The 22315-nt window shown below is 44.0% G+C and overlaps 2 protein-coding genes across 2 annotated transcripts in view; one reads left to right on the top strand and one right to left on the bottom strand.

Moving 5' to 3' along the window:
- Positions 1-642: 642 nt before the first annotated feature.
- On the bottom strand, positions 643-12082 carry ZNF597 (zinc finger protein 597). The gene is made up of 4 exons (XM_031657957.1): positions 11210-12082; positions 10970-11055; positions 9058-9184; positions 643-5755 (listed from the first exon to the last, which is right to left on the bottom strand). The coding sequence occupies exons 2-4, from the start codon at positions 11000-11002 to the stop codon at positions 4641-4643; spliced, it is 1275 nt and encodes a 424-aa protein (XP_031513817.1). The 5' UTR covers positions 11003-11055; positions 11210-12082; the 3' UTR covers positions 643-4640.
- Positions 12082-22315, top strand: part of NAA60 (N(alpha)-acetyltransferase 60, NatF catalytic subunit) — a 41727-nt gene continuing 31493 nt past the window's right edge. Inside the window, exons 1-3 of the mRNA XM_009195849.4 lie at positions 12082-12260; positions 15345-15483; positions 16340-16409. The gene's annotated coding sequence lies outside the window, so the exon portion shown is untranslated. The remainder of the gene's footprint in view (positions 12261-15344; positions 15484-16339; positions 16410-22315) is intronic.

The following is a 22315-nucleotide window of genomic DNA, read 5'->3' as shown; positions in this document are numbered from 1 at the left end:
TGAGGAGTTCCTCCGCAAACGCTTTTACCCATATTGCTAGATTTACATGGAGATCACCTAGCGATATGCAGTAGACATGGCCAGGCACACGGCCAAACCCCACTGATGGATCTCCACCGTTCACCACATCCCACTTGCCCAGGAATGCGCAGGCGCTGCCGGAACCGGGCACCGGAAGTGGCTCGTGGCTTCCGGTTCCTCACCAGTGTGCCGCTGTAGCGCAAGTCATCTCGTTGGCACTTCCGCTGACCCGTGCGGTTGGTGGCCAAGCGGAGACCCAGGATCTCCCTGAGGCCGCGCGAGGTCTTCTGGGAGTCCTACTCACCACATCCGCTACTCGGACTCCAAGCTTTAAGTGGCGACCCGCGCCAAGCAGTAGCTGCTCCGTGAAGACGGAGGTCATTGCCCCTGTACATCTGTGTACAGCAAAGACGAAAGGAAATTGAGGTCTAGCGCTAGCTTCCCAGAATGACGCCGGAATTTTCTGCTGAGTTCCAGGGAGCAAGCGATTTTACTTCCCTTATTAAGCAGCACAAAGTCATTCACTTTCTAAACCACAATCCTAACAGTCTTCAAAATTTACCTCATTGCCACCTAAAACACTTAAGTATTTTTTTTAAAAAGTTCACTTCATTGCCATCATCATAAAATATCATTTATTAGAAGCCAAATTGCACATTAGACGTAATCAATAACTTCAGAGCTTGCAAACTAGAGAGAAGACTGATGAGAATATGTCAAAAACAGTAAAACCAAAACATTAAACAAACACTATATGTGTATACAATAAATATAATTCTGAGGTATCCAAAGGAACTGGGGATTACAGCACATTCTTATGTTTACACAGAAGAATATTTATATTGTATTCTCCCCTACAGACTTAATGCAACGAGGAATGTCAATTTTAAAAGACAAAACACCTGTACTACTTAGATGGGCCTTGGAAAGATGGGTAATGGTCATCTTTGAATCAGATCAATAGCTCTCCTAAATTACAAAACTAAAACACATGAATATATACACTTCTAATGTAATGAACATCATTTTGTTAAACAGATGGTCAAAGCAAAAACACTTTCCTACTAAAATCCCACAGGGATAACAAGTTTAATGAACATTCAAAATAGACTATTCATATAAACTATAACCTGCTATGTCTCCCTTTGTACACATAGGCAGTAAATTGCAGATTACTTTGATCAGACTCTGCAGTTTCAGATTGTATGACATCTTATGCTGCAGTCACTAGAACAGTGCCACTTAATTATATGGAAACTCAGGAGGCAAAGACTCAAAATGGCATTTACTGTGAAATGTCATTAGAGTTTTAACTCCCTGAATTATTGGGTTAGTCATTTTCTATGTTAAATGAGGAGGTGTCAATAGACTACCACCTGTAGCAACAAAGCTCTAAATAAAACTATTTTGAGTCCACCTCATTCAAGAACAACTACATTCCACAATTTCTTAAATTACAAAATGTAAACCGCTGACAGCTGAATTCCATTGGAAAAATGCTGTTTCCATCAATGATGATTGTTTAACAGACTGTTTATTCCAGCAATCATGTTAAGGAACTGTTGGAAACACATTTTCATCACTGCATCAACAACAAAAACGAAGAAATTTGTCTGAGTCAATTTATTCAGCATAAAGTTTTCACTCTCATAGTGTGATTTCCATGCTGCAAAATGCAGTTAACCAATCATTCATAGCAATAAACTCTTGCATTTAGTTTTTCATTCCCATATTAACTTTTATCCAGTATTTGTGAATAGCACCTAACATGGTATAGGCTAGTATCTCTGAGTTAAGGACAATTTTATGGAATTTATCTCCATCAATTGACACTGTAAACAGAAGGGTGAAAAGCCATCATCACAAAAAGCCTGAAGCTCACCAGCAGATACATCTTTTCCTTCAATTCCCTGGGGGCAAAGCAGCTTGAATTACATCCAGCAAATGTATTTAAGTACAAGTGCACAATAAGCAAACAACTGAAAATATGCCTATTTCCCAGTAACTGACACTTAGGGGATTTTCATTTTTTTCTGCATACCAATCATTAACAGTATTATACCAAAAAGCCATTTTAGTTATACCCACATGTATGTTAATGTTTCTGAAAAGGGCTATTTTTTTCTAATCTTTTAGGGAAGTTTGTCATAATCTTCCAAAATCTGGAGAATAAAACTGTAAAAATTAGAGGTTAATTGTGAAGGAAGATTCATGTGAAAAGGCAAACTTCCCTATTAAGGTGCAAAACAGGATGTATGGCACAAACTCTCGCTTTCTGCTATGTTTTCTAGGAGCCAAAACAAAAATGACAGCATCCATCTTTTATATCATTCCCATTCTGTCCAAGTGCCTTCTAAGATATTCCCCTCTACTTCTTTCTGCAGCCACTCTGCTAATCCAGACCTTCCCCAATTTCATCCCCCATCCTGTGACTCATTAGATCTTTGACTGAAATATTAGGGTCCCTGATAAGTGCTGAGGCACCTGCCAGTTTCTCCCACTGAGGGCAGAAGCAGGAGAGCAAGGAGGTGGTGTTCTTGTTGTTATTTAACAAAGATCATGATAATCTCAGAGTTGGCTAATACGTAATCTAACTGGAGACTATCTTTCTACACATTTCAAAGCACCTCAGAGAAACCTGGAGGCTGGTGTCCTGTCTCCCAAGAGTGGAGACATCAGAAACAAAGAGCCAAGTCTGACCTTGACATACAGAGCAGCACATAGTCTCAACTGTGGATCTGCAAACCAGAAACAAGACAAAAATGACAAAAAGAGAGAAACTCTCTCTGGGTTTTTATTAGTTTCAGTTTTCCTCTCACCTGAACAGTATCTTCCTGCCTCTACTCAGTAATAAGAGCTTAGCTGAGTAGCCAGCATCTTTTTGTACATTCAGTCCTCAATCTGCTGTTCTGTAGGACCACCTTCTGCTACCTTCCATACAATTAGTCCTCAAGAGTCTTTTATCTTTTCTCATGACGATTCCCAGCAACAATTCAATTTTAGCAAATATTATACTTTTATACTGTCTATTTAAGTAGAATGAGAGCATTCTTCCATCCTAATCAAAACCCATGTAAATACTGTTTTGCTGACAGGCATACAATCAACTTTAATGAGAAATTGTATATGAATCTATATTTATAAAATTCTGTGGTTCTTTAACATTAATAACCATACTATTTAACAATATTTTGCTCCAATATTTATCTATAATAGCAGTATGTAAAGATCTACATATTATTAAGTATTTTGGTTAAAATCTAACAATTTTCTATATGCATTTTCTTTGGAGATGGAGAGGAAATGTTATGGGTGTTTTTTAAAAAACCAAAACCCAACTAAGACCTTCAGTACTGTACTCTGCAAAGTGTGCAATCTCTTATCTGATTAGAGAGACAAGAATTCAAACCTGAAGTCCTGGAGAGTCTTCTGCTGCTTTACAACTGTATATGTAAGTCAGGCTTTGGGTACAGCACAAAGGGAATGAAGGGGTTCCAGGATGCAAGCACAATGAATCGCCTTCATGATGACCATTCTCACCTACCTATCTCAGCTCCCCTTTCCCTGGCTGCTTGCAGTGTTACTACATGGTGCAAATGCCAACAAATGCTGCAGTCTTGCAGACCGCATGGCCTTTGGAGTCACAGAGACCCAAGCTTAATGTCAGTTTCACCACAATGTGATTTGTGTGCTGGGCAAAGTACTGACTTTACCCTCTGAGGACTTCAGTTTCCTCGTTTATGAAACAAAGGTTTTTTTTTTTTTTTCTCTGTCACAGATTTATTCTGAAGATTAAATTAGATAATATATCTAAAGTAGCTAGCATGCTCACTGAGAAACAATTACAATTATTCATAGTAAGACAGGTAATGTGCTTCAGTAGCGATTTGGAGGCAAATCTTAGAAAAGAGCAAGTACTTTTTCCCCTCCCCGAGTCAAGTCCAGCCTCCAGAAAAGGGCTGCAGTTAGACTTCTAAAATTCTTGCAAACAATTGGGTCCTAAATGCCAGTACCTGCCCCTGGCATCAGAACCATGACAGAGAACTCTGTGGATACTAATGGCCATCAAGATATAAACTAGTCCACCCATTTGAGAACTTTTACAGGGCAGAAAAAAACTTCTAAATGCCTATGGGAATGCACATGTAAAACAGCAATCTTATACTAATATTACATTCAAATAGTTATAGCAAAAAAAAGTATAAAACATATAAAAGCATTTACTTTCCTAGATATAGCTGCAGAACTGGCAAAATATAAATAAATTCTCCTCCTTCTAAAAGTTAGAAACTATGTAAACAAAATTAAAAGAACTCTAGCAAGAGCCTTCATTTTAATGAAAATTGAATTTAAACAAAAGTTTTGTATCTTTTTCTGGCTCACAGTTGAACAGTAACCGAGTTCAAATCCTGGGTTCATTCACTAGCTTTGTGGCATGGATTTTGCGTCCCTAGTTATAAAATGGAAATGATACTGCCTAAATCAAGGTTGTGGTGAGAATTAAGTATTACATGGGAATGTGTGTAAAGTGCTTAGCACATTGCCTGGGACATATACAGTAACTGCTTCCCACCATACAGATACTGAAAAGCCCAATCACTAATAACAAGTTGTTAAATTTATGTGGTGTTTTTTATGTGAGTTCGCTTATGAGTAATGAGATGCAAATTTGACCTGAAACTTTTCCCACACACAGTACATTTAAAAGTTTCCTCTACCATGTGGCTCTTCTGGTGGCATGCAAGTTCTGAGTCCAAAGCAAAACTTTTCTCGCATGTTTTGCATGTATAGGGCCTTTCCTCTGTATGAATGTTCTGATGGGAAATAAGCTCAGAGAAACAAGGAAAGGTCATGTCACAGTCAGGACATTGCAAGGGCTTGAATTTTGAGAATGAGAAGAAATTGTCCCCATCATCGCTGCAGCGTTCAAAGTCCTCGTCGTGGCTCTTCTCAGAAAGGGCAGGATATGAGGACTGCCTGAAGCTCTTCAAGCACTTCGTGTGCTGGTACTGGGGGCCTGATATGAATGTTTCCTCAGGCAAAGCAAGATTTGGTTTCTCATTAAAATGTTTATCACGGTTAGTAGATTCGTAAGCTTTTTCAGCACTGTGGCTTTTCTGATGCTGTGCCAATCCTGGGAGCCACATAAAACCTCTACCACATATGCTACATGTATAGGGCTTCTCCTTTACATGGCTATTCATGTGTCGGGACAGATGCGAGTGCTGGCGGAAGCTGGCACTGCACTTGGCACACTTATAAGGTTTCTCACCAGTATGGATTCTCCTGTGTGTCCTCAGGTTGGCTCTATGATTGAAGATCTTCCCACAGTCACCACATTTATGTTTTTTCTCTCCTGAATGAACTTTCTGATGCAAAACCAGGTATGAATGATCGCTGAAGTTTTGGTCACACTCAGGACATTTATACACATTTTTGGCTCCTTCCCAGGAAGAATCAAGAATTTCAGAAAGTGTGTTGGTTCCTAAATATTCAGAGAGTTCTACTAACGGGGTGTGGTTTTCAATGGTAACTAAAAGGCTGATGACCCTTCTCTTGCAAGTGGGAGTTCCACTTAATATTTTCCCTTCAGGGTTTCCAACTCCATCCTCAGAGAATTTTTCTGGGTAAGGGACAAGGGGTGCAGCAATGGGGTACTTTTCTAGGGCAAGCTCGTCAAGTTCCATAGACTCTAGGCTTAACTGCTGATTAATCTCTGGCTTGCCTTCCTCTCCTGTTGATAAAAACAAAAGAAAGCAAAACATAGACAATACCTTCAAGGGATACTGGGAAAAAAGTAAGCTAAAAGGTAGTTACAAAGAAGATCAGGAAACTTTAGAAGGGTTATCCTATAACCCAGACACGAAACACACAAAATCAGGACGAAGCAGACTCTCCTGGTCTCCCAGAAGATCCAGTTTTGGGTGAATATCCAAAGGTAAGGAGGAGAAAATAGCTATAACTAAGTCAGAGTCCAGTGGGATAGGTACTAAGGACAGTCTCGGTAGTGGCTGTCTAGAGGTGAACTTTTCCAGCTTGTCTATTTAGACCTCAAGAGCCTTTCATTTTTGAAGCTATCTCAAGCGACAGCAGAACAATTAACAATTGGAAAAAAGATTAGGATTCATATTTATCACGAAAGAGAGGGGTTGGGCAAGTGTCTCACGCCTGTAATCTCAGCACTTTGGGAAGCTGAGGTGGGAGGTTCACTTGAGGCTAGAAGTTTGAGACCAGTCTGGGCAACATAGTGAGACTCCATCTCTACAAAAAATAATTTTTAAAAATTAGCCAGGCATGGTGGCACATGCCTGTAGTCCTAGATACTCAGGAGGCTGAGGCAGGAGGATCACTTGAGCTCAGGAGTTTTGAGTTGTGCCATAGCACTCCAACCTAGGTGACAGCCTAGGTGACTTGTTTCTTAAAAAAAAAAAAAAAAAAAAAGAAGATAAGATGACAGCAAGAATGAGGGAGAAAGAAAATAATTTTTAAAAAGAAAAGAAAGCAATCAAGTGAGCATTTTTCTCCTATAACAGAGAAGCACACAGGTTATCAGAAACAGTTTCATTATCACCAGGAGAACTCTCCAAAATCTCTTTATCCCTCACTGAGGAAAGATCAAGGTAGAAGGCTATGTGTACTGCATGAAAATAACAGCCAATCTACTTACAAGGATGGCTGACAAAACTAACATCCTTTGTAATATTTTCCAAGTATTCTTCAGTTATAACGCAGATATATCAATACAAAAGGAACCTTTCTTTCCAGAGAAACAAAGTTCTATGATTTTCCCAACTCACTGACTAGAAAGGGCTGCAGCATAGTGCATGGGAATCCAAACAGTACCAAGTGGTTTTGCTGATTTGAGGAGACTGAGTTCAGAGATCAGGGATGCCAAGGCAGCTAGAATTTGAAAGCAAAACAGCAAAGAGTGCTCAGGTCATCTACATGGGGTCCTCTTAAGACTTTCCTGAGGCTAGGTACAGTGACTCACACCTGTAATCCCAGCACACTGGGAGGCTGAGGTGGGAGGATCACTTGAGCCGTGGAGTTCGAGACCAGCCTGGGCAATATGGCAAAGCCCTGTCTCTACAAAAAAACCAAAAAAATTAGCTAGGCATGGTAGTGCATGCCTGTAGTCCCAGCTACTTGGGAGGCTGAGGTGGGAGGACTGATTGAGCCTGGGAGGTCAGCACTGCAGTGAGCCGTGATTGTGCCACTGCACTCCAGCCTGAGCGTCAGATCAAGATACTGTATCAAAAAATAAAACCAGCCGGGCGCGGTGGCTCAAGCCTGTAATCCCAGCACTTTGGGAGGCCGAGACGGGCGGATCACGAGGTCAGGAAATCCAGACCATCCTGGCTAACACCGTGAAACCCCGTCTCTACTAAAAATACAAAAAACTAGCCGGGCGAGGTGGCGGGCGCCTGTAGTCCCAGCTACTTGGGAGGCTGAGGCAGGAGAATGGCGTAAACCCGGGAGGCGGAGCTTGCAGTGAGCTGAGATCCGGCCACTGCACTCCAGCCTGGGCTACCGAGCAAGACTCCGTCTCAAAAAAAATAAATAAATAAAAAAAAATAAAATAAAATAAAATAAAACCAAATACAAAAAAACCCACAACTTTGGCTGTGTAATCTACAAGTGCATGAAGAAACTACCCAATGCTGTGGAAAGAACTGCCTAAAAGGAGTAACAGAGCAATAACCAGTCCATGTTGCCTCCAGCCAAAGTGGAAAGACATAAGACATTGAGCAGCAATGTCCACGGAAAAATACTGCCTTAGCAGTAACTCAAATAAGCCCTAGCAGAAAGGTTGATCTGAACCCATCCTAACAAAGCAAAAAAAAAAAGCACACCTTGAAACAATCAAACTGACCCCAAGTAACTTAACCGCCTCCCACAACAAAATCCAAAATATTTTTAAAAATGCAACGAAATCCTGGCTCCAAAAACATAAAATTCTTAATCCAACATCCAACCAAAATTTACATGCAAGTAAAGAAAATATAGAAAATATAACCCATAACTAGAAGACAAATCAATCAATAGAAACAGACCCAGAAACCACATCAATGATAAAACTAGCAGGAAAAAAAAGTTTAAATAACCATTATAAATATACTCCATAAGTTTAAGCAGATAGAAGACAACATGAACATGATGAAGAGAAAAGTGGAAGATAGAAAATATGAGTTATTTAGAATAACTAGTTATTCTAGTTGTTCTTTTCTGACTAGGATTGAGTATCTAAACTATTCCAAATTATTTAGAATAATTACTTAGAACAAATAAATAGAATAGTTTAGATACTCAATCCTAGTCAGAAATAAAATCTACTGAGGCACAGGAGTCCATCTGTGTATGGTTCCCCATAGGTGAGAAAGGCATAGCACCCCTTAAGAGTAAATCAATTTCCAGTCTTTAGCAAATGATAGTGATCGATACTAACGGGATTTCCCAAGTAAAATTGTAAACTAACTGCAATAAATGTTTGTGAAAGATTACCAAATACTGCCATCTCTTGTAGTAAACCACAGGCACTGTACTAGACTGAAGTTTTGTCTTTAAAAAATCATCTCGGCCGGGCGCGGTGGCTTATGCCCAGCACTTTGGGAGGCTGAGGCGGGCAGATCATGAGGTCAGGAGATTGAGACCATCCTGGCTAACACAGTGAAACCCCGTGACTACTAAAAATACAAAAAATTAGCCAGGCGTGGTGTTGGGCACCTATAGTCCCAGCTACTCGGGAGGGTGAGGCAGGAGAATGGCGTGAATCTAGGAGGCGGAGCTTGTAGTGAGCAGAGATCGCACCACTGCACTCCAGCCTGGGAGACAGAGCCAGACTCCGTCTCAAAAAAAAAAAAAAAAAAGAAAGAAATCATATCATATTTTAAAACTTTTTCTCTCATACAATTATCATCTCCACATAAATTACTCAGGCACAGGTCCCACTCCACCATACCAACATGTGGAAAAAGCATTAAGTTCTCATCCTAGAACTGACAAAAGTTCCAGATGCAAGAAAAACAATTGCCTTACCCATCAAGGCCGCATCCTCCAAACACTCCTTTGTAGCATCTCTACTGAGGGACATCTGGGCAGGGTGCAGAGTCACACACTCCTCTTGAGAAAAATACACTGCCAGATCCTCAAAGAGTATTGGTCCCTGAAACATAAGAGCCTGTGTCAGTACAAGAGGGTGGAGGGTCAGTCCCTTACTTAACCTAGGAAGGATGAGAAGAGCTAGAAACATCAGATGCACGGGATAAAAGGGCTTGGTGTAAAAGGTTCTTGAGTGCAGGAGTGGGGTAAATGGGTTCTAAGGGGTGGGGTGAGGGTTGGAAAGAAGAGAGTAAACATGGATATTTTTAGGCAGTGGTATAAGGATGGTGGACTGTGACAATTATAGTCTATCTTGGAAGAGAAAAGATGAGGGAACAGCTCTTGGGGGAAAAACCATTAAGTAAGGATGCTCTAAGAAAAGGAGAAGGTTGGGGCCGGGTGCGGTGGCTCATGCCTGTAATCCCAACACTTTGGGAGTCTGAGGGGGGCGGATGACTTGAGGTCAGGAGTTCGAGACCAGCCTGGCCAATATGGTGAAACCCTGTCTCTAGTAAAATTACAAAAATTAAGGCCGGGCACAGTGGCTCATGCCTGTAACCCCAGCACTTTGGGAGGTGGAGGTGAGTGGATTACCTGAGGTCAGGAGTTCAAGACCAGCCTGACCAACATGGTGAAACTCTGTCTCCACTAAATACAAAAAATTAGCCAGATGTGGTGGCGCATGCCTGTAATCCCAGCTACTTGGGAGGCTGACGCAGGAGAATCATTTGAACCCAGGAGGAAGAGGTTGCAGTTAGCCGAGATTGTGCCACTGCACTCCAGCCTGGGCAACAGAGCAAAATTCCATCTCAAAAAATAAATAAATAAATAAAATAAAATAAAATAAAAACAAATTAAAATGAAAATAGCCGGGTGTGGTGGCATGTGCCTGTAGTCCCAGCTACCTGGGAGGCTGGGACAAGAGAATCGCTTGAATCCGGGAAGCAGAGATTGCAAGGAGCTGAGATCGCACCACTGCACTCCAGCCTAGGCATCACAGCGAGACTCCATCTCAAAAAATAAAAAAAAAAGAAAAGAAAAGAAAAGAAGGTTGGGCAGCCCAGGAAGAATCATAAAGAGATAAAGGTTACAGGATTCTCCCAACATCCTTCCCTTTGCTATTTCCTCTCTTTCGTCCCCATGACACTCATTGCTAAGCTCACTCCAGCGCTTCATCCAGGCCTACCCCACCTTCCCTAATGGTGTGATAATGAATCACCTGGGATTTACTATTACTCTACAAGTGCAGAGTCTAGAAATGTGCTTAATTTAAAAATCCATTCAAATTGGATAAGTACCAAATCTGTACTTTTGGGAACCATTCCAGAAAGTCACTTTTAATCCTAGCACTTTGGGAGGTCGAGGTGGGAGGACAGCTGGAGGCCAGGAGTTCCTGGGCAAAGCCGCAAGACTCCATCCCCATAAAGAATTTTTAAAAGTGGCCAGACACTGTGGTATGCGCGCCTCTCAGCTACTCGAGAAGCTGAGGCGCGAGGATTCCCTGAGTTCCAGATGGAGCTATGATGTCAGCACTGCACTCCAGCCAGACAAGCAACACTCCAGCGACAAGGCCAGACCTTATCTCTAAACAAAACAGATAAGACACTGACAAACTCTCTCAGAGATTCCTCCAAGGGCCCTGCTCCCAGTTGGCAGTTCTGAAAGAAGGAAGTTGGTAAACCACTTCTATATGCCTGGTCTTGGAAAGAAGAACGCTTGGTCAAAGGGCTATTTGGGGCTCAGGTGCACTCCTACCACAACATGAATGCCCAACCCTCCTCCAAAGGAGGGGGTCAGGAAGAGACCGAAAGCAGCAACAAACTTGGACGAAAAAGGTACCTCCACTCACCTGGGCCTCGGGAGTCGGGGGCATGGACGCCATTTGGCGGATGGGGAATGCCTTCTTCAAGACGCCACAGGGACTTCGAGACAAAGCTGCGAGGGGAGAGAATAGTCTTTAAACGGACCTATTCTGCGGCCAAGCTCCTCCAGTACCCCAGCCTCCCTCGATTACCTCCGAACCCCCCCCCTTAAAAACCTACGCTGACTGCTCCTCCTCCTGGCCCGGCCTCGAAAGGAGCCCACTTACCGCTCGGCGGCTAATGACAGGCTTTGCGCTCCCGGACAGGAGCTGCAGAAAGCGACGCCCGACCGGGACGCGACGAAGAACGCCACGGCCGCTGCAAAACTCCCACGCTCTCATGCTTCTCTACGCAAGAGCTGCGGGAAAAGCCGCCGGAAGCGACCCGCCCCCAGCCCTATCGGCCATTCTGCCCTTTGATTGGTCGGAGTTCTCCCGACGGGGAAGTCCTTCTTTTGTGTTGACCAATCGAACACCTTAACCGAGGACCTGTAGCTACTGGGCAGCTGCGAGAAGTAGTTTTCCTCCTTTTCTCTAAGAAAGCATTTCCGCTTCCGCTGGCGGGGTCTCCCCTGTGAGCTCCGGGCCTGTTTACCCGCTAAAGTAGAGTCTTAGGGTGAACCCAGAGGGACGTAATGTTTCTGAGAAGAAGGGCAGAAAGAAGACTGGGAGACACCGGAACTCGAAAGAAAATCGGTAACAAAATGTGGGTTTGGCCAACAGTGCCCTGTAGGCCTGAAATTTCGGTCTGGCCAGAGCGGGGTGATTGAGAGGCCGGGGGTTCGGGCCTAGCCTGGGCTTGAGCTGTCCTTTGTGTCTTGGGCGGATGGTGGGGCCGTAGAACATGAAGGAATGTCTTTTTGTACGTTCACAACGTTGACATCGGTGTAGGCCAGGTTGCTAGGCTCCGACTCAAAGTGTTCTAGAGGCATTATGTATTTTACCCGTAGGTGCAGCCTAACCGAGCCGCGTCAGCTCCATAGTCACAGAGGACCCCACGCGGGTATAGAGCCGTAGGTTTGCGTCGCGGGACATTGTTCGCCCCCAGATACCTCACATTCAGCCTACCCTAGAGCCAGTTATTTCCTATTGTTTGTTGGCGGAAGAGGGAGTGCCCTAGTGTAGAGATTTGGAATTGGGAAATTGAACTCCGTCCCAAGCTCTGACACTGATTGGTTGGTAATCTTGGCCAGTTTACAACTTTGCTTTCCTCAGCTGCAAACAGCTCAGGATGCGTCTCTGGGCTAACTCAGAGGGTAGTTTCAGATTATAAGATAATGTAAGTGAAAGAAATTGTCCGTTTATAAAGGTGTTTGGGGGGGAAAAAAAAAAGACGAAAATGATAGGTACCTTCCTTGATAGAAAAGCCTGAAAAGTCTCAACATATTTTCTTATTCTAGTGCCAGGCACATCCCTGTATCTAAAAGCTTAATGAATGGCTGCATGGTTATTAAAACAATATTAGGAGATTTGACAAGTTAGGTAATGTGATTTTGTGGAATATCTGATAGGATAGTTTCAGCTACAAGTAACAGCAAACCCACCGAAATGATTTTCAAAGAGCAGTTGCAGATTGGTTAATTTGGTGGCCCAGTGACAACATCAAGGTCTCAGTGCTTCTCCTCTGCCACCCTTAGCATGTTGGTAAAGTTGACAGTAGAATCCAGGTAAAATATGCTGACATGTATTGTGTCATGTACCCATCCTAAACTAGTTATTACCAAGAATAAATATCATAATTATTTGGGGCCCATCATGCTTCAGCCCTTGTCACTAGGGGAAGGAACCAGCCTCCCATGATACTCTACCTGCACAAAATCAGGGCTTTGTTACAAATGAAAAGAGATGTGGAAAGTAGGTTAGATAAGAAACAGCAGTATCTGCCACAAATGACATCTCTTGACAGCTAAGAGCTAGACCTTATGGGGATGGATCACAAAAGAGGTACCTGGGGAGTCCCAGTAAAGGTGCTTCTAGGACAGGTGGAAGAATGGTAAGAACAAACTTCCCTACAGGCTAGACCAGTCCAAAGCATACATGTTGAAGAAGAACTAATAGCCTTTATATGAAGGTGTAAGCCAGATAAATGTTCATTATTGAGTCACTGTGGTGTTAACGTAGTCATCTTTCCCTTCTTGGTTTGTGCTTATCTTTTTTTTTTTTTTTTTTTTTTTTGAGACAGAGTCTCACTCTGTAGCCAGGCTGGAGTGTGGTGGCACAATGTCAGCTCACTGCAACCTCTGCCTCCTGGGTTCAAGTGATTCTCCTGCCTCAGCCTCCCGAGTAGCTGGCACAGGCACCTGCCACCACACCTGGCTAATTTTTTTTTTTTTTTTTTTTTTTTTGTATTTTTAGTAGAGATGGGGCTGCATCATATTGGCCAAGATGGCCTCGATCTCGTGACCTTGTGATCCACCCGCATTGGCCCCCCAAAGTGCTGGGATTACAAGCATGAGCCACCGCGCCCGGCCTATTTAATGCTTTTTTTTTTTTTTTGAGACGGAGTCTCGCTCTGTCGCCCAGGCCGGAATGCAGTGCCCGGATCGCGGCTCACTGCAAGCTCCGCCTCCCGGGTTTACGCCATTCTCCTGCCTCAGCCTCCCGAGTAGCTGGAACTACAGGTGCCCGCCACCTTGCCCGGCTATTTTTTTTGTATTTTTTAGTAGAGATGAGGTTTCACCGTGTTAGCCAGGATGGTCTCGATCTCCTGACCTCGTGATCCGCCCGTCTTGGTCTCCCAAAGTGCTGGGATTACAGGCTTGAGCCACCACGCCCGGCCTTTAATGCTATTCTTACATCAGTGATGTCTCATTGTAGTTTGAGATTCTCCTGATCTGGATTTGTGGCTCTTTCACCAAGAACAGGAGACTCCCATGGCTCTCTTCTTTAAATCCTGTTGCCATAATTACAAAGAAATAAACACAGTTTCCAAGGCTTTGAAATGAAGCCTGTGATATTAACTCAGTGGATTACCAGAGAGAGGGATATACCTGAAATGGGAGAGGAAACAATCTTCCCTAGACTATCTTTCCTAAGAGCTATCAAAACTATAAACAAGTAGACCAAGGAGGAGGAAGCTTGAAAGCTTTATCTTCCTGAAAATAAAGAGATGACATACAAAGTCCAAGATAGACCAAGATTGAAAAATTAGACTGCATTATACCCCTAACTCAGTTTTGTAAAAAATCACAAATGCTTGACTGTATATCTACTGTATGTTCAAGTAACGTATTTTAATTATCAAAATTTAAAAATCCTTCCACCACAATCTTTGGCAAGTTTTTCCATTTCTGTCTTTAACATGGTACCAGTAATAACAACTACAACCTGTTTGTGTTGAAATTCTTTCTATAGCCCAGCATCTGCTTTCTCTGAAAATTATCTTTTTAAAAATATTAAAAATAACATAATTACAAAAGCAGTATATGTGCATTTTAGAAAGTTAGAAAATACAGGGGAAAAAATGGCACCACACTCCTGTCACCCAGAGATCACCACTATTTACTATTTATTTATTTATTTATTTGTTGAGACAGAGTCTCACTGTTGCCCAGACTGGAGTGCAGTGGTGCAGTCTCTGCTCACTGCAACTTTCGCCTCCCGGGTTCAAGTGATTCTCATGCCTCATCTACCAGAGTAGCTGGGATGACAGGCGCATGCCACCACACCCATTTAATTTTTGTATTTTTAGTAGAGATGTGGTTTCCCCATGTTGGCCAGGCTGGTCTGAAACTCCTGGCCTCAAGTGATCTGCCCACATCAGCCTCCCAAAGTGCTGGGATTATAGGTATGAGCCACCACACCTGGTCTACTGACTGCAACCTCCATCTCCTGGGTTCAAGCGATTCTTCTGGCTCAGCCTCCCGAGTAGCTGGTACTACAGGTGTGCGCCACCATGCCTGGCTAATTTTTGTATTTTTAGTAGAGGACAGCGTTTCCCCATATTGGCCAGGCTGGTCTCGAACTCCTGACCTCATGATCTGCCCACCTTGGCCTCCGAAAGTGCTGGGATCACAGGCGTGAGCCCCTGCCCCTGGTTACTTTTTCCCTAGTGATTTTTTTATGATGATGCAGCTATATATTGAAATGGAAAGGTACTCGTTTTGGGGAGTAAAATTGGTTATGAAACAAAAATAATAACAAAGTCGCTTTTGAAGACTGTATTAAAATGTTAGTGGTAGTTATATTTTTAATTTTTATTGGTACATGGTAGGTGTATATATTTATGTGGTACATGAAATGTTTTGATGCAGGCATGCAATGCGTAATCACTTCAAGGTAAATGGGGTATCTTCCCTGGCGATGTTTAACATGATTTCCAGAATGAATTGCTCACTATGTTTGGTGTGTTTTCCATTCCCAGGTGGTACTGCCTTTTAAGGTCTATTACTTAAACATAAATATGGCTCTGGTTCTTATGGCCTTTACTGTATCCTTCATGAGAAGTTGATACTGATCGGAAATTGACACAGAGCCTTCTCACCTACACCAAGGGAGTCTAGGTAAGCAAGATTATCTTTATCCCAAATTCAGCAAGAGGTTTTCTTATTAGTGTTCAGAATGCTTGATTGAGCAGTTAGAAAACTGTTGCTACCTAGTCTCCAGTCTTATCAAGGAAACAACGGCTGCAACTCATGCCTGCAAGAACAAGAGGCTCACACAGTTTTGAAATTAGTGCAACTTCTAGCTGGATGGGAGTCTTTTTAGTTTCATTTAGCCTTGACTTGAAACTAATAGGAGTCTTAAAATGAGAAAAAGGCTCAGGCTCTAAATGTACCTTTGACATGTTAATTCTGTTACCAAAAACTGGCTTTGCTCTGTATTAACTCCAGCAGAATTGTTTTTCAGTCACTGAGGCCAGAGGTGCTTCCAGAGAAATGTTCCTGACCTACTGATACTGAATAATTATTGTTACTAGAAGCTGCAACCAAAGACTCCTGGAGGGTAGTAAGAGGTATAGAGAATGCAGGTTAGATACAGTGAGGACAGAGAAGAAATAATGGGTTGGAGGTTGGGTGTGGTCACTCACACCTATAATTCCAGCTACTCTAGAGGCTGAAGCAAGAGAATCACTTGAGTCTAGGAGTTCAAGGCTGCAGTGAGCTAGCATTGCGCCACTGCACTCCAGCTTGGATGACAGAGCAAGACTTTGTCAAAAAAAAAAAAAAAAAAAAAAAAAAAGATGGGTTGCTTTGTAGTTTAGAGAACTACATGTTTAGATAGTTATTATTTCCCCAAAAGGGCCCATCAGATTGAAATTCTGAGATCCAGGGTTGGTCTGACACTCACTAGCCTATGAGTTGTAGAGATGGGATGGCCAGGAGTGAAGTGATGGCCTTGTGTCTTTCTCCCCTGCAGCATACAGAACGGCTGTACCTGGAAGAAGGAAGTGCGGAGCCAGCCTGAGTTGGGAGTAGAGCTCCAGAGAGTGAGTCAAAGCCCTCTGTGTCCTGCTATGAATGATGCCCTCATAGTCAGAGGAAGCCTACTTAAGTGAAATCTATTTTTGACTTGTCAAGTTTAAATATTTTCTTAATTTTTAGTACTGAACAATAGAAGGCATCTAGTGAAACAAATGCTTTCACTTTCTTGCTAGGAGGGTAAATGAGTATATTCTTGCATTAGGTACACAAGGATACAGTGCAAGTATGCTAGCCTCTCTCAACTATAAACAAGTAAACAAGATTTGGTTTAAGCATCAGTCTCTTGTGAGTCCGACTGGTAAGCCCAGTGTCAGGGCACATTGACAATGTTAGTGGAGAACGAGACTCTCCCAGTGTGCTGCCCTGACCCCCCCGAGACTGGTCTGTGTAGCCATGTGGTGGTCATCCTGTACCACTTCTGGTTTGGTTCTAATCAAAGGAAGCAGTATCATCTTTGGTGATCCGTCTTATACACTTGCATCATTTTGTACCAAAGGAGAATTTCTTTTGTTAAAAATTTATTTTTCATTATCTACTCATAAAGAAGGAACCAAAGGGCTGGGCGCAGTGGCTCATGCCTGTAATCCCAGCACTTTTAGGAGGTGAGGCAGGCAGATCACTTGAGGTCAGGAGTTCGAGACCAGCCTGCCCAACATGTTGAAACCCCATCTCTACTAAAAAACACAAAAATTTAACCAGGGGTGGTGGTGCCTGACTGTAGTCCCAGCTACTCGGGAGGCTAAGGCAGAAGAATTGCTTGAACCCAGGAGGTGGAGGTTACAGTGAGCCAAGATCATGCCACTGCACTCCAGCCTGGGTGACAGAGTGAGACTCCATCTGATATGGTTTGGCTGTGTCCACACCCAGATCTCACCTTGAATTCCCATGTGTTATGGGAGGGACCCGGTGGGAGGTAATTGAACCATGGGGCAGGTCTTACCCGTGCTGTTCTCGTGATAGTGAATAAGTCTCACGAGATCCATTGGTTTTTAAAAAGGGGAGTTTCCCTGCACAAGCTCTCTTTTGTCTGCCACCATGTGAGACGTGCCTTTTACCTTCCACCATAATTTTGAGGCCTCCTCAGCCACGTGGAACTGTTAAGTCCATTAAACCTTTTTTTTGGTAAATTGCCCAGTCTCAGGTATGTCTTTGTCAGCAGTGTGAAAATGGACTAGTACATCATCTCAAAAAAAAAAAAAAAAAAGGAAACAAGAATTTATTTGGAAGCAAAATATTTGGCATCCAGGGTTTTGATCCATGCATACATTAATAAACCCTTCAGAACCATGAGTTGGGATAATTCACTGTCCCTCATGTCAGTCTCATGGAACTTTGCGCTCTTCTGGGAGTGCTCCCAGGGTGGTCTCGAGGCCTCTCAGGCAGAGCAGAGGCTGGTCAGCGAGCGACAGGGCTTGCCATAAAGTGGTTTGTTCATGATTTGTTTCTAGGACCCTGGGAAAAATGTTTTCAGGGTCTGCCTGAAAAGGCTGCTTTTGGAAACTCGTGGATTTCTTCCTGGGTGAATCAGGAAAGTTGTGATCCTGCCGGGTGCGGTGGCTCATGCCTGTAATCCCAGCACTTTGGGAGGCCGAGGCGGGCGGATCATGAGGTCAGGAGATCGAGACCATCCTGGCTAACATGGTGAAACCCCGTCTCTACTAAAAATACAAACAATTAGCCGGGCGTGGTGGTGGGCGCCTGCAGTCCCAGCTACTCGGGAGGCTGAGGCAGGAGAATGGCGTGAACCCGGGAGGCGGAGCTTGCAGTGAGCCGGGATTGCGCCACTGCACTCCAGCCTGGGCAACGGAGCGAGACTCCATATAAAAAAAAAAAAGAAGAAGAAGAAAAGTTGTGATCCAAGGGAAGGCATACGGGTTTTAATGATGAACCAGTTTGCTCCTTTGTTTCCTGGCTTTCATTCTTCATGGCATGTGCCCAGGGCGGCCACTGGAGAGAGGCATCATTCTGTATGGTATAGAGGCCTTGGGTGGGTGTTTCATCATCTGTAAAATGAGGACAACAATACTGAACTTTCAGCACCATTGTAAATCAGAATATACAGTACAAGCATTGTAAGGTAGAAGTAAATTAGAACATACAGGAGGGATTATAACTCAGTGTTTAGCATATAGCAGACACTTAGTAAATAATGCATTCACTCTGTTCCATTCTAGAAGCTCCATTGTTGTTTGTACAAAACACCTCTCTTGAAGTGCTTATCAGATCGTCTTGTAATCACATAATTCCTCAAAGGCAGGATGTTGTGTAATCACATATTTCCTTGGTCACCATTTGTACCCAGAATGGGGAACGAAGAAATGAAAAGAATCCAGTATCTAAGCTCAGCCTCCATTTCACTTGCACTTGCCTTTTATTTATGAAAATACAGTACTTGTCACTGTAAATAATATCTCTGAATGGATACCAGGAAAATGGTAAGATGAATTAGCTGGAGAACTTGGATACCGAATTGGAGGGAGGGAAACTTATTTTTCACCAATGTGTCCTTTTGTTCTGCTTTAAAATAATTTACCACAGGCATGCATTACTTATAAAAATGTTTAGTGTCAGAAAACCCCCCAAGTTAAACCAAAACCAAAATATGTTTAGATACATCTGTAACACTCATTATAAAAGATGACATATAAATGACTCAAAAATAGAAAAGGCGATCGAACTTACTGAGAAATGTGCATTAAAACAATGAGCTCTTTTTCACTTAGATTGCAGAAAGGTAAAGAATAATACCTGGCCAGGTGTGGTGGCTCATGCCTGTAATCCTAGCACTTTGGGAGGCCAAGGTGAATAGATCATCTGAGCTCAGCAGTTGGAGACCAGCCTGGGCAGCATGGCAAAACCTTGTCTCTACAAAAAATACAAAAACTAGTGAGGCTTGGTGGCAGGCACCCGTAGTCCCAGCTACTCAGGCGGCTAAGGCAGCCAAATCACTTGAGCCTAGGAGGCAAAAATTGCAGTGAGCTGAGACCACACCACTTCACTCCAACCTGGGGGACAGAGCAAGACCCTGTCTCAAAAAAAAAAAAGAATACTTGGCTGAGCATGGTGGCTCATACCAGTGATCCCAGAATCCCAGCACTTTGGGAGGTGAGGTGATCAGATCACTTGCACCAGGAGTTCGAGACCAGCCTGGGCAACATAGTAAGACTCTGTCTCTAGAAAAAATAAAAAATTAGCCCGGTGTGGTGGTGCATACCTGTAGTCCCAGCTACTGGGGAGGCTGAGGTGGCAGGATCACTTGAGACCGGGAGGTTGACGCTGCAGTGAGCCGTGATCACGCCACTGCACTTCAACTTGGATGACAGAGAGAGACCTTGTCTCCAAAAAATTAAAAAAGACTAATCCCCAGGCCGGGCGCGGTGGCTCAAGCCTGTAATCCCAGCACTTTGGGAGGCCGAGATGGGCGGATCACGAGGTCAGGAGATCCAGACCATCCTGGCTAACACAGTGAAACCCCGTCTCTACTGAAAAATACAAAAAACTAGCCGGGCGAGGTGGCGGGCGCCTGTAGTCCCAGCTACTGGGGAGGCTAAGGGAGGAGAATGGCCTAAACCCGGGAGGCGGAGCTTGCAGTGAGCTGAGATCCGGCCACTGCACTCCAGCCTGGGCGACAGAGCGAGACTCCGTCTCAAAAAAAAAAAAAAAAAAAAAAAAAAGACTAATCCCCTATGTTGGTGCGGCTGTGGGCCATTTGCCCTGCTGTAGTGGGTGTAGAGTCTTCACACTCTTGGCATGAGAATAAATTGGTAAAACGTTCTGGCAGGCAGTCTAGAGTTTGTTTCCAAAGTTAAATGTGGTTAATTAAAAATAATTTTACTTGTGCCTGTAATCTTAGCACTTTGGGAGGCTGAGGTGGGCAGACTGCCTGAGCTCAGGCGTTCGAGACCAGCCCGGGTAACATGGTGAAACCCTGTCTCTACTAAAAATACAAAAAATTAACTGGGCTTGGTGGCAGGCGCCTGTAATCCCAGCTACTCGGGAGGCTGAGGCACGAGAATCACTTGAGCCCAGGAGGCAGAAGTGGCAGTGAGCCGAGATCGTGTCACTGCACTCCAGCCTGGGGGGCAGAGCAAGACCCTGTCTCAAAAAAAAAAAGAATGCTTGGTTGAGCATGGTGGCTCACACCAGTAATCCCAGCACTTTGGGAGGTGAAGTGATCAGATCACTTGCACCAGGAGTTTGAGACCAGCGTGGGCAACATAGTGAGACTCTGTCTCTACAAAAAATAAAAAATTAGCCAGGTATGGTGGTGTGTGCCTGTAATCCCAGCTACTGGGGAGGCTGAGGTGGCGGGATCACTTGAGACCAGGAGGTCAATGCTGCAGTGAGCCGTGATCATGCCACTGCACTCCAACTTGGGTGATAGAGTGAGACCTTGTCTCCAAAAAATTAAAAAAGACTAATCCCCTATGTTGGTGAGGCTGTGGGCCATTTGCCCTGCTGTCGTGGGTGTAGAGTCTTCACACTCTTGGTATGAGAATAAATTGGTAAAACGTTCTGGCAGGCAGTCTAGGGTTTGTTTCCAAAGTTAAATGTGGTTAATTAAAAATTTTACTCACGCCTGTAATCTTAGCACTTTGGGAGGCTGAGGTGGGCAGATTGCCTGAGCTCAGGCGTTCAAGACCAGCCTGTGCAACATGATGAAACCCTGTCTCTACTAAAAATACAAAAAATTAGCTGGGCATGGTGGCATGCACCTGTACTGGGTAGGCTGGGGCAAGGGAATCGCTTGAACCTGGGAGGCATAGGCTGCATTGAGCCAAGATCCACTGCACTCCATCCTGGGCAACAGAGCGAGACTCTGTCTCCAATAATGAAATAATAATAATGCAAAAACAATTTTTTTTGTTTGTTTGTTTGTTTGTTTTTTTTGAGACGGAGTCTCGCTCTGTCGCCCAGACTGAAGTGCAGTGGCCGGATCTCAGCTCACTGCAAGCTCCGCCTCCCGGGTTCCCGCCATTCTCCTGCCTCAGCCTCCCGAGTAGCTGGGACTACAGGCGCCCGCCACCTCGCCCGGCTAGTTTTTTGTATTTTTTAGTAGAGACGGGGTTTCACCGTGTTAGCCAGGATGGTCTCGATCTCCTGACCTCGTGATCCGCCCGTCTCGGCCTCCCAAAGTGCTGGGATTACAGGCTTGAGCCACCGCGCCCGGCCAACAATTTTTTTGAGACAGAATTTCTCTCTTGTTTCCCAGGCTGGAGTGCAATGGCATGATCTCAGCTCACCACAACCTCCGTCTTCTGAGTTCAAATGATTCTTCTGCCTTAGTCTCCCAGGTAGCTGGGATTACAGGCCCACACTACCACGCCTGGCTAATTTTGTATTTTTAGTAGAGACGGGGTTTCTCCATGTTGGTCAGGCTGGTCTTGAACTCCCAACCTCAGGTGATCCGCCTGCCTCAGCCTCCCAAAGTGCTGGGATTACAGGTGTGAGCCACTGCACCCAGCCAATAATAATAACTTGAACCAACATCCTAGGAATTTTCCCTAAGGAAATAATCAGAACATATGCAGATTTGTGTACAAGATTGTAAATTGCAATATTGTTTTTGACCTGAATCTGTAGGTTTCAGTGGGGAAACCTGGTCCTCTCCTCCTGCTCCAACCCCAGTCCATCTGCTTACTACCTTTCCCAAATAGAGCTTGAGTAAATTACGTGGTATTGTGGGATCCAGAACAGGGTATTATGGGTTTGGGGAGGTGGTGTTGGAATCACCTGGGGTTGGATGCTGGATTAGTTCCTCTGTGGATAAATAGGAAGGCACACCTGGGGATTGTGGGGAAGAGGGCCTGGGGTGAAAGTTAAAAGATGCTGCAGCCCGGTTTTTGGGGCCAGTCTCGCTCTATCTCCCAGGCACTGGAGTGCAGTGGCGTGATCTCGACTCACTCCGCCT

Source organism: Papio anubis, chromosome 18 (assembly GCF_008728515.1).
Source record: "Papio anubis isolate 15944 chromosome 18, Panubis1.0, whole genome shotgun sequence".
Taxonomy (NCBI): domain Eukaryota; kingdom Metazoa; phylum Chordata; class Mammalia; order Primates; family Cercopithecidae; genus Papio; species Papio anubis.
This window is presented reverse-complemented; position numbering and strand designations above follow the sequence as displayed.

Bases quoted from the DNA above. Each gene is read 5' to 3' on its own strand.
- ZNF597 (XM_031657957.1), bottom strand. From the start codon at position 11,002: ATGGCGTCCATGCCCCCGACTCCCGAGGCCCAG. The intron at 9,185-10,969 runs GTGAGTGGAGGT...CTTATGTTTCAG, and splicing joins CCCCGACTCCCGAGGCCCAG to GGACCAATACTCTTTGAGGA. The intron at 5,756-9,057 runs GTAAGGCAATTG...TTTTATCAACAG, and splicing joins GGAGGATGCGGCCTTGATGG to GAGAGGAAGGCAAGCCAGAG.